Source organism: Zingiber officinale, chromosome 6A, assembly GCF_018446385.1.
Source record: "Zingiber officinale cultivar Zhangliang chromosome 6A, Zo_v1.1, whole genome shotgun sequence".
NCBI lineage: Eukaryota > Viridiplantae > Streptophyta > Magnoliopsida > Zingiberales > Zingiberaceae > Zingiber > Zingiber officinale.
Window position 1 is genome coordinate 113,811,973 of NC_055997.1, and position 12,327 is coordinate 113,824,299.

The 12,327-nt window shown below is 35.6% G+C and overlaps 1 protein-coding gene across 1 annotated transcript; it reads right to left on the reverse strand.

Moving 5' to 3' along the window:
- Positions 1 to 56: 56 nt before the first annotated feature.
- On the reverse strand, positions 57 to 5,341 carry LOC121997533 (DNA repair protein recA homolog 3, mitochondrial-like). The gene is made up of 8 exons (XM_042552003.1): positions 5,166 to 5,341; positions 4,352 to 4,409; positions 3,849 to 4,066; positions 3,496 to 3,583; positions 3,126 to 3,298; positions 1,912 to 2,058; positions 1,580 to 1,714; positions 57 to 725 (listed from the first exon to the last, which is right to left on the reverse strand). The coding sequence occupies exons 1-8, from the start codon at positions 5,217 to 5,219 to the stop codon at positions 333 to 335; spliced, it is 1,266 nt and encodes a 421-aa protein (XP_042407937.1). The 5' UTR covers positions 5,220 to 5,341; the 3' UTR covers positions 57 to 332.
- Between the last annotated feature and the right edge of the window lie 6,986 nt (positions 5,342 to 12,327).

The following is a 12,327-nucleotide window of genomic DNA, read 5'->3' on the forward strand; positions in this document are numbered from 1 at the left end:
AGCAAAAAAAACACACACACAAGTACTATAGTAGAACATTTTAGCTAATTGAAGTATTGTCGGGCTAAAAAGCACAAGTTCTTCCATACTCTCAATTTCCAAGAACAAAACAAATATCGGTGTCACTGAAATTCAATACATATTAATGAGTAGTTGATTGCATAAGCTCACAGGAACTTTGGCAGCCTTAATCCAATCCCATTGATCGATCACGATAGGTATACATACGACGTACATTAAATGACCCACAAAACTTGAAGGCTTCACCAAAATAGTACTTCTCAGCTTATGGTAAAAGTTTTTTGGGGGTTATCAAGCAGACAAGTGATGCATCAAGCTGAGGCAGTAAGTTCCTCATCGGTTGTATCAGATGTAATTGAATCTTCAGATACTTCGTCATTTGGGTCATCACTTTCGGAGTTAGCTTTATTGTCCTTGTCATTGATTGATAATATCATCTGCCTCAGCTTTGTTGCTAGCTCTTCTCGTACCAACTCATTATCAATGAGAAATCGCTTGATTGCATCTTTCCCTCTAAAGTTTTGTCCATTGAAACTATACATAGCACCGCCGCCTTTTATAACGAGCTTGTGTTTCAATCCAAGATTTATTAGCTCAGATTCCCGGCAGATCCCCTTCCCAAACTCGAGCTCAAATTGCGCTGTCCTAAATGGAGGAGCATGCTTATTCTTCACAATTTTCACCGACACTTCGTTCCCTATAATCTGCAAGATGTCAATGATGTTAAGATTGTTATCCAGATTTGGAGGATTTGAGTTTTTCATTAGTTAAGAAGATCAAATATGCTTCAGAAAGAGCAAAGAACAAAGTAATCCATCATGAAACTCTTGCTTCTCATTTCTAACAATTCCCTCAAAAAAGGAGATCGTGTAGTAACTCGATTACACGAACGCAAGTAGCATACATGATGTCCTATCCTAGAGTTAGTGTCCATCAACTTCTTGATATAGTTGTAAAACATTGTAGATCAACTAAGACATCAACCCACACAATTATTTTGTCAGATTTCTCCAAATTAACATTATAGCAGTATATTAATCAAACCCATTTAAGATATAATCTACTAAAATTCTACTTACGAAAAATAACAATTATACATAAACTAACCTACGACAATTGATTTACTAGCAAACAAAAAATAAGAAGTGATATAGGAAGGGAATGATAATAACCAACTTGAAGTTAGTTTTAAAATGGAAGATTCAACAGTTTTATGAATGTAATTATCATTAGAGTAGGTTAAAAATATGAAAAAGAAACATTTTCCTGCCCAAATTTAATTATGTCAAATTTTGAGTTAGCATTTTTTACATGTCAAGAGGGAAAAAAGAACAGTATCAAATAATTGTTTTTCTGATCTAACAGTCAGTTCAATCCAGGTTTTAAAACTATGCTTGTTGGACCCAAATTGACATGCCACAATTCAAAACTTTGAATAGCAAATATGCAATAAAACTCTACTCAAACTTCAGAGCCGCTTTTATGTAAAATGTTCATAGAAAAACTACAGCAATGTAATGAACTATTAATTAAACTAAATATTGCATGATTTATTTACCTCTTCACCCTTTTTAACGAAGGCTATACGTCTGATGTTCAAGCGAACAGATGCATAGAACTTCAAAGCATTGCCGCCTGAGGTCACTTCTGTAGGTCCACCAAACCCACCAAATGTGGTCAGCTTTGCTCTAACCTGCACAAGTAGAAAGATAGTCGTGATTAATTGCTTATCTGAATAAAAGAAATCTGGAGTGACTTGAACAATGAAATCACATTTGATCTTCAATGGGATGGAGATCCAAGTCCTATTTTGTAAAGATGCTGATTTCATTTTGATTCATGATGTTATGAATCAAGTAGAGCTTAAACCTGTTACTTTGCAAAACGTACCTGATTAATAAACAGCAAAATTGTCTGTGACATTGCCAATGAATGAGTCAACTTGCGCAATGCTTGGCTCATCAACCTTGCTTGAAGAGCCACATGGGCATCACCCATCTCGCCGTGAAGTTCACTTTTAGGTACAAGGGCAGCAACCTAGAGTGTAGAAAGAAAATTAGTAGGGTAATTATCCAATTTTAATGCAGTATCTGACACATTAATTTTGAGAAATATTTAATATTACTTGTAGTTGAGAACACTTTAGTGGATAATTCAACAAAGATAATACTTCAACTGCAAGATTGTTTCCAAAACAATAATGATCATAGGTATAGTACATGAACAAGACCGGATCTGAAATTCGTGTGTCAGAAGTTCACAAAAGATAGGTTCATAGTCATCATATGAACCATTATTGTCAGTGGATGGATGTGCTACCGGATACTGGTTTCTAATACCCTCAAAAGTTAACTTCTCAAGTTTCATTACCAAGTATTCTTCCAATATGATTAGTGAATTTAGAAATGAAAACTGTGCTCAAAAGATAATCAAATTATCAACACGTGAACCCTGAAAACACAATCTTAGGAAGTTAATACAGAATTTGAAGTTCATACTTCATGTCCTAAGTTCTCTTCAACACTGATTCAATTTCAATACAGTTAAACTTGTTTAAATCAGGTGGCAAGACTGCAACCTAGAAAGAACATTATGAACTAAGTTTCAGGCTTCTTCCCGTGTTTTGAACTGTGCAGAAATCAACTTAGGATCCAATCTACTATCCCACATCATGCCCACACACCTTACATGTCACCACATTAAAAACATAGGTACAACATAATCTAAAACATAGGTACAAATGCTCACTTTTGTTTATTGGATAGTATTTCTCCACACATTCTGTACCTCAGATTCATTTGTCTGAGATCCTATGATCGTGTATAATTTAGGAGATTATACATCTTTTGATGGTATAAACTTATCATACAGACGATTGAAAATCTGAACAAGGTTCAGAAAAGCATCATCACATAGTGATCAAGTGCGTGAAGTAGAGAATCATATAGGTAAGAAGAATTATAATTTCACACAAAAATGGAACAAATGAAATATATAAAGAATTTCACATATGATGAAATCACTGAATTGAAGGTCCTAAAGTTCATAGGGTAAAGAATAGTGTCAGAAATTCTTGCAGCATAATAAAAAACTTATCAACTTACACTGTCGACAACCACAACATCTACTGAACCACTCCTAATTAGAGTGTCAATGAGACTAAGTGCCTGCTCACCACAATCTGGCTGTGAAAAGAGTAAATTATCAGTTTTTACACCAATAGACTGAGCCAATGCTGGATCCAGAGCATGTTCTGCATCTACAAAAGCACAATACCCTGTAACAACCAAATAATTAGTGAAAATGATGGAGAAAATTACAAAATTACAAGAATAATATAATTCATTATCTAAGTTATTTTAATAGTAAACAAACTATAAAGACATGAAAACAACCAAAATATGAATTGTAATCCATGAGATATCATTCTTATAGATGTTAATGCATAATAGGATAATTAGCCTTAAACATTACCTCCATTCTTTTGAGATTCTGCAATCACATGAAGAGCAAGTGTAGTTTTTCCTGATGCCTCTGGACCATATATCTCCACGATGCGCCCCTGCCAGAGACAAAAAAAAAGTTTTACAATTAATCCGGCTGAAAAATAAAGATGAATAATAGAGGTTTATTTGAATATAACTATTTTTGCATGCTACATCATTATCTTATATGTACTTCTTGTAAAATTTATAAAAACTAACTGTAAAAACAAAGATAACTAATAAGTTAATACTTCAAGTAATATGTCCAAGACTTCCTTTCTTGTTTCCATCAAGTATCATTGAAGAAGCTTAACAGTTATCCAATTACACTTCTGAAAATACCTTTGGAATACCACCAATTCCCAATGCCATATCCAATGCAAAAGATCCTGTAGATACAACAGGGACATCCCTAGGAGCCTGAGCACGACCAAGCCACATGATTGATCCTTTCCCAAATGCATCAGTAATCTGGTCCATGGCTTGTTGTAAAGCAAGATCCCTCTTTGATAGATTTTCTTCACTAGATTCAGATCCATCTGACTTGGACTTTTTTTTAGCTACAATAGCAACATTGAAAATAAGATACAATCCATAACCATCAGCAAACTTTCAGGCAATCAAAGCGCACATGATTATGAAAGAGTAATATTTGCAGTAAAAGAAGATGATGAAATGCATGTTTACCAAATAATGAAGTCTAAGAGATCAATTCTAATGAAAAGAGCAGGTGCCATGCATGTTTAGCAAACAATGCTTTGTGCGTAAGATGCTTGGCATGTTAAATATCGCATGAAAAGAGCAATAACTTATACATAAAACATGGAACAAAAGTTTTGTATTACCTTTGGAAGAAAAGTTACAAACTTGAACTGCAGGTGCCATGATTCCTTCTCCATACTTCTGAAGGAAGAAACACGCTAAAGATATGAGTTAGGATACAAAAATGAGAAAAGTAACATGACAGACTAGCCAGTCCTTATTTAATCTAGATGAATAATCTTTTTGATTGGTATATTACTCAGAAAAAGACATCTAAAATTCTGAAACTTCAGCTTCCTGACCAGGAACTAATTTTAGTCTAGAAAAAATAAAGAAAAATTTGTCAAATATGTTCCCTATTATGTGTAAAATTCTCCCAAATAAACTTTCTTCAAAATAAAACAAAAAACTTGTGAACCAACAAAAAAAAAAAGAGATGAATCTTATATACCAACTTCTGGTTCTAAAAAATTTTATGCACATTTCCAGAAAACAAAGTGAAAACTCCCACCTAAATACTACATCTTTCGGACATGCTTTTGACATGACATGAAAAACGTAGCACATTTTGGTAGGTTATAAATAAGCTGCACGTGCTTTGGATCTGGAAACCCCAAATAAACATTCCTTTAGAGCAGATTAGCGTTGTCAAAGACCGTCAACCAAAGAAAATAAACAAAAATAAAATAAAACTGTTCCCTTCCTCCATTACATGTAGGGCTTATATCATAACGTCGTCGCTAGTACTGACTGTTTTAAGGTACTGTAATATCAGGGTAGAAAAAAAAAATCCATTTCAGCACTCACACTCACACACACAAAACTTTAAAGTGTAAAAATCCAACCTTGGCTGTGAAAAGAAGTAAGAAAACGAAAAATCTAAATCAGGAGCAGGACCTGCGAAGCATAAAGTGCTGGCCTTAAAGAAGCCAAACGGAGAAGCCTCGCCATGTCCGTCGACTACTGAGAGGGCGCAACTCGCAATAGACAAAAGTGGCGCGAGAAAGAGACGAAGATGCTCACAAGTTTGCTGCCGTCGATGAGCTAGGAATCAAAGGGTTTAGGGTTTTAACTTTTTAAGAGGTGCCATTGGAAAGCGGGACCGGAAGATTTAACATAGGGTGCGCCGCACGAAAGCGACCGCTACAGCCGAAATGATAAATGCTACAACGGAAACGATATATGCAAGAACGTTATATGCCACAAATGTAGGGAGAAAATTAAACCTCAAAAAAATGTTTTTTTAAATAAATGAACTCATTGTTAAAAATTAATTAATTCAGATTAATTTTTAAAAAATTATACATATAATATTTTTTATATTAAAAATTATAAAATTATTGAAAATATTTAAATTTATTAAAATTATTTTAGTATAGTCAAATTTATATTAAAATAATAATAATAATCATTAATACTATACGCTCATTAACAGCTGTTGTATATTTTATAATATATATATATTAATCCGTGGGAGCAAAAGAAAGTAAAAATTTATAAATGGTAATATTATTATTCAATGAAATGATATTAAAATAAAAAATATATAGAATGAAACATGTAGAATTAGGAATGATAATGAGTAAGATTCAGATTAGATTTTATATCTTTCGTCCTTACATCTATCGAGTTAGAATATTCATCCTTATATATATACATATTAGAGGATCGAATATCTTCTATACTAATAATTTTTAAAAATGTCAACCTATATATAATTGGTTAAAATTAAGAAGGTAATATATGTCTTTAATTTTGAAACAATTATCATTTGTCGGGTCTTTATTTAAATAATATAGGTAAAAAAAATTATATACAACTTTATTTAAATGTGAATATTTTAATTGTTTAAAAAATTGTATATTAAATAAATGATTTGTCGAAAATAATTTCTTCAAAATTAATTATACTAAAATATCCACTACACCACGTTGCAAAAAAAAAAATTTAGGTCTCTCGAGACACAGTGCATCAATAAGATACTTAGTAGATAGTCAAGAGCATCACATTTCGATTCTTAGTTAAAGTATAAGTTCAGATATGTTGTCCTGAACTCACATGTCCCCTCGTCAATCAGACAATTATGGTATCCTTGAGATATGTGCAATATTCTTGTGATGTACACGACATTCTTGAGATGTGATATGGTCCATGTAGCAAGCGATACAAAGTACAATTGCTCAAGTGGCCTCGGACAGCCCCCACTTGATCGAACGATCGTGTTTACAATTATAGCCACAATTCTAATATATAAGTGGAGCATGGCAGCCTACAACGATGGGTCAATTGTGGAGGTAAGCTGTCAGTTATCTTCAATGTAAGCACTTTATGAATTTATACTAGTAGTCGATGGAAAATTTCTATGGAACCGAATCGATCACTTTCAAAATTAGTAGGTTTGAAACATTAAAATCTTTGATTTTTTTTTTAAAAAACTAGCAACAAAAGCATTATGGAGATAAATTGAGGAATATGCGTCGGCATTAAATTTGGTGGAAAACCCACGCTCGGCGGCTGTGGATAATACTCATGGGCGAAAAAAAATTCACAAGTTTACCTTCACGAGCAAAGTATTATTGTGTTCGAATGGTCTTGTCAGGATGGTGAAAGCTACGAAAGTGGACAGAAAAAGTCTACGCATTTATCTTCATGAGTAAAGTATTGTGTTCGAATGATCTTATAGGGATGGTGAAGATTGCGAAGGTTGATTGCTAGCGCATTTGCTGATGTTGACTATGTTGGTACGGTCTTACCAGGACCAGTTGTTGAGGCATATTTCCTAAATCAATCATTTCGCTTCAATACAACAATAATAATAATAACCGAGTCTTATCCCACTAGATGAGATCAGCAATATAGATTTTTTTTACGCCTTTGGATTCTATCTCTTAGTATTTCATCATCTATATTTAAATAAATTTTATCTTATTTTTTTTATTGCTAACTAAATATTTTTTAGTGTTCATCTGCCTCGTTTGATGCGCGTGGTTATCATATTTCACACGCCTAACTGAGGTATTTGTTGGTCTTCTAAGTATATGCTCATATCATCTTAAACATGCATCTTAGAATTTTTTCTCAATAAATACAATTTCGTTTGACTTTTTCTAATGTTCTAATTTTTTATTTCATTTATCATCATATATCCATACATCCACTTTAATATCCTCATTTCCGCAACTCTCATCTTCTACTTATGTGCTCGAGTCATAGTCCAACATTCAACTCCATATAATATAGTAGGTCTAACTGTGATTTTGTAGAATTTCTTTTAAGTTTTAGATGTATTTTACGATCACATAAAACACTCAACGCTCTCATCTATTTCAACCATCATGTATATATTTTATATAAGGCATTTCTCTTAATCCCTTTATCATTTTACAAATTTGATCCTAAATATTTGAAACTTTCAATTTCAGTTAACTCATCATCTCATATCTTAATAATTTCTCATTACATTTAATATTGTTAAACTTAAATTTAAAGTGGTGAATAATGTTAGGGATCGTTCGTACTCGGCTAGAGAGGGGGGTGTGAATAGCCGCCCCAAATCGCTCGTTTCTTCCTACAATTCGTTAGCGCAGCGGAAAAATAAACTAGAAACAAAAGGAAGAATATCAAACCTTAACACAGCTATGTACGAGGTTCGGAGATGATGCTCCTACTCCTCGGCGTGTCCGTAAGGTGGACGAACCCAATCAATCCGTCGGTGGATGAGTCCCCGGAAAACCGGCTAATAAAAACTCCTTCTGGGTGGAGAAACCTCGCCACACTTATTTGCAACAGCAAACAGGAGTACAAGTACAAAGAATAAGCAAGAAATACAATAAGAATACACAAGCACTCTACCAATCTTGCTTTCTCGTCGACTGGAGTCCAGATGAAGCAGCAGCTTCAGGAAACCCTAACAGCAGCAGCTGTTCCAGTCGGGGAAGCTCACGCGAAGCTTTCGGAAGAACTCAACAGAGCTCTTATCGCAGCCCACAAATCTTCAGCAGAAGGGAGGAAAGAAGGAAGAAGAAACAAATAGCAGCCCTCGACCCCTTTATACTGCGAAGAAGAAACAATGAAGAAACTGGCGGTTGCGTCGCAGCTAGAACCTGATCGGTGCGTGGACCGATCAGAACATCTGATTGATGCGACCGATCGGAAAAGAAGCTCGCTTACCGATCCTGATCGGTCCATGGACCGATCAGAACCTCTGATCGGTCCGGGGACCGATCGAGGTTCCTGATCGGTCGACCGATCAGCCCCTCTTGCGCCTCGATCCTGTTCGGCCCGATCGACTCGATCGGTTACCGGACCGATCGGTTAACACCTGATATGCTCGATGTGTTCTGATCGGTCACCGACCGATCGAATATTCTCGGTATCACGGATCGATCACGGATCGATCCGACTCATGGTTTTCGCCCAAACCAAGTCCAAACCAACATCCGGTCAATCTTGACTGTTGGTACATTGCGCCTAGCATCCGGGTCCTCCCTTGACCTGCTAGGACTCCCCGCTAAGTGTCCGGTCAATCCCTTTGACCCACTTAGACTTTTCTCTCCGTACCAAGTATCGGGTTACTCCTATGACCTACTTGGACTTCCCATCACCGGATGTCCGATCACCCTCGATCCATCTGGATTTTCCCTTGCCCGGCTTCACTTACCAGGACTTTCACCAGCTCTCCAGGATTTCCACACCGCCTAACATCCCAGTTAGGACTTTCTCCTTGCTTCACTCACAGGACTTTCCAAGTGCCTAACATCCCGTTAGGACTTTCCCCGGCTTCACTCACGGGACTTTCCAACCGCCTAACCTCCATTAGGACTTTCCCAGCTCACGATCACTCACGGACTTCTCGTGCCAAGTCTCCATACTTGGACTTTTTCCGTGCCAAGTCTCCATACTTGGACTTTTCGCGTGCCAAGCTCCCTGCTTGGACTTTTCCAGTGCCAAGTCTCCATACTTGGACTTTTCCAGTGCCAAGCTCCCTGCTTGGACTTTTCCCGAATCAGATCAACCAGGTCAACCTTGACCTACGGTTGCACCAACAACCTCCCAAACATCTATTCTTGTCTCATATCAAGAATAGAACTCTCTCACGAGTGTCAAACATCAACATGCAACTCAACTAGGTCAACCTTGACCTAAGGTTGCACCGACAATCTTCCCAAGTCAAACATCAAAATACAACTCGAGTCAAGTCACCTCGAGTCGGGTCAACCAGGTCAACCTTGACCTAAGGTTGCACCAACAATCTCCCCCTTTTTGATGTTTGACAAAACCCATAATCAAGTTAGGTTAACCCAATAACCTAACTTAAGTTTCCCAACCATCTTCCAATGTCCAATGTTCTTTCCTTGAACATTATCTGGATATTCTCCCCTTAGGTTAACCCGATAACCTAACTTGGGTTCTCCAATAATTCTCCCCCTTTTTGACACACATCAAAAAGAATTCCAATGTTATTCCTCGAACATTCCTTGACATTCTTCCCCTAGCTTAGGTTAATCCGATAACCTAACTTGAGTTCTCCAATAATTCTCCAATGAACACTCTCCCCTTTTTGACACACATCAAAAAGAAAAAGGAGAGTATCAAGGTCAAGAGTTTCTTCCTAATGAAAGTCTTATACCTTTCATTGAAACTCTTAATTTCCCCCTTGATACTAAACTTAACAATCAACTTAGTGATAATCCCATATCACTAGTCCTCAAAAGTCTTAAGGAGTAAAAACTCCCCCCAACAGTCAACTCCCCCTTGACAATTAGGTAAAACTCCCCCTAAAGGTTAACTCCCCCTTGACCATTGCACCAACAATGTCTTTATGAGTTCCAAACCTTTAGAAATCCATAAAACCCAACTTCCAGCTGAAATTTCAGACCAACAGCTGAAAATCAGAAACTGGCACGCTCTGATCGGTCCCCAGACCGATCAGGCCTTCACCAGATCGCACCAAGCTCTCTGGTTCTTACTGGATCAGTCTGCAGACCGATCCATGCTTCACTAGATGGGTCCACAGACCGATCAGGACTTACCTGGATCGGTCCCCAGACCGATCCAGACTCTGATAGGCAGATTTCTGAAATTTCCTCCCCAAAATTCAGAAACTCCTAGAAAATTCCAGAAAATTCGAAAAATTGGGTTCGTCCACCTTACGGACACGCCGAGGAGTAGGAGCATCATCTCCGAACCTCGTACATAGCTGTGTTAAGGTTTGATATTCTTCCTTTTGTTTCTAGTTTATTTTTCCGCTGCGCTAACGAATTGTAGGAAGAAACGAGCGATTTGGGGCGGCTATTCACACCCCCCTCTCTAGCCGAGTACGAACGATCCCTAACAAGTGGTATCAGAGCGAGGTCGCTCTTCGTTGGATCAACACCCGGGGGAGCACGAGCTAACTCCTAGAAAACTGGAATTAAATAAGACCGAAAGCTTATATCTTGACCTAGAGACATCGAAATTTGATGAAACAAGTTTCTATGCGTTCGTATCGTTCCCCTGATCGTAAATATGTCACCAAACATATTTTTTAAATAATATTTTAAGTGATTCAAATTTTTAATACCAAATTAGGTCAAATTGGAATTAAAAAATTCCAAAAATAAAAATATTTGGTAAAAATTATATTTATGGATATATTTTCGATCAGGACAATGATACGAATGCATAGAAATTTATTTCATCAAATTCCAATGTCTCTAGGTCCGTATATAAGGCGTCCCATTTGGTTTTTTTTTTTAAAGATATTTAAATTTTTGGGACGAATCTCTGGATTCGTCCCAAACTTTGGGACGAATCCAGAGATTCGTCCCAAACTTTGGGACGAATTCCTGGATTCGTCCCAAATTTTGGGACGAATCCAGGATTCGTCCCAAAACTTAAAATAATTAAAAAAAAATTAAATCAAAGACCGAAAGCTTATATCTTGACCTAGAGACATCGGAATTTGATGAAACAAGTTTCTATGCATTCGTATCGTTGCCCTGATCGTAAATATATCACAAAACATATTTTTTAAATAATATTTTAAGTGATTCAAATTTTTAATACCAAATTAGGTCAAATTGGAATTAAAAAATTCCAAAAATAAAAATATTTGGTAAAAAATATTTTTATGGATATATTTACGATTAGGACAATGATACGAAGGCATAGAAATTTGTTTCATCAAATTCTGATGTCTCTAGGTATATATTTTTTAATACATATATAGGTTGCTATTAGCTAAAAAGGTGTTGTGTAGTGAACGGTTGTCAATTAGTGTCTGAAAGCTTATATCTTGACCTATAGACATCGGAATTTGATGAAACAAGTTTTTATGCGTTCGTATCGTTGCCCTAATCGTAAATATGTCACCAAACATATTTTTTAAAAAATAATTTAAATGATTCAAATTTTTAATACCAAATTAGGTCAAATTGGAATTAAAAAATTCAAAAAATAAAATTATTTGGTAAAAAATATTTTTATGGATATATTTACGATCAGGACAATGATACGAAGGCATAAAAATTTGTTTCATCAAATTCTGATGTCTCTAGGTATATATTTTTTAATACATATATAGGTTGCTATTAGCTAAAAAGGTGTTGTGTAATGAACGGTTGTAAATTAGTGTCTGAAAGCTTATATCTTGACCTATAGACATCGGAATTTGATGAAACAAGTTTCTATGCATTCGTTTCATTGCCGTGATTGTAAATATGTCACCAAACATATTTTTTAAATAATATTTTAAGTGATTCAAATTTTTAATACCTAATTAGGTCAAATTGGAATTAAAAAATTCAAAAAATAAAAATATTTGGTAAAAAATATTTTTATGGATATATTTACGATCAGGACAATGATATGAATGCATAGAAATTTATTTATCAAATTCCGATGTCTCTAGGTCCGTATATAAGGCGTCCCATTTTTTTTTTTTTTAAAGATATTTAAATTTTTGGGACGAATCTCTGGATTCGTCCCAAAATTTAAAATAATTTAAATAAATTAAATCAAAGACCGAAAGCTTATATCTTGACCTAGAGACATCGGAATTTGATGAAACAAGTTTCTA

Bases quoted from the DNA above. Each gene is read 5' to 3' on its own strand.
- LOC121997533 (XM_042552003.1), bottom strand. From the start codon at position 5,219: ATGGCGAGGCTTCTCCGTTTGGCTTCTTTAAGGCCAGCACTTTATGCT. The intron at 3,584-3,848 runs GTATTTTCAGAA...TGTCTCTGGCAG, and splicing joins GAATTGGTGGTATTCCAAAG to GGGCGCATCGTGGAGATATA. The intron at 1,715-1,911 runs GTACGTTTTGCA...CTACTTGTGCAG, and splicing joins TTTTGCTGTTTATTAATCAG to GTTAGAGCAAAGCTGACCAC.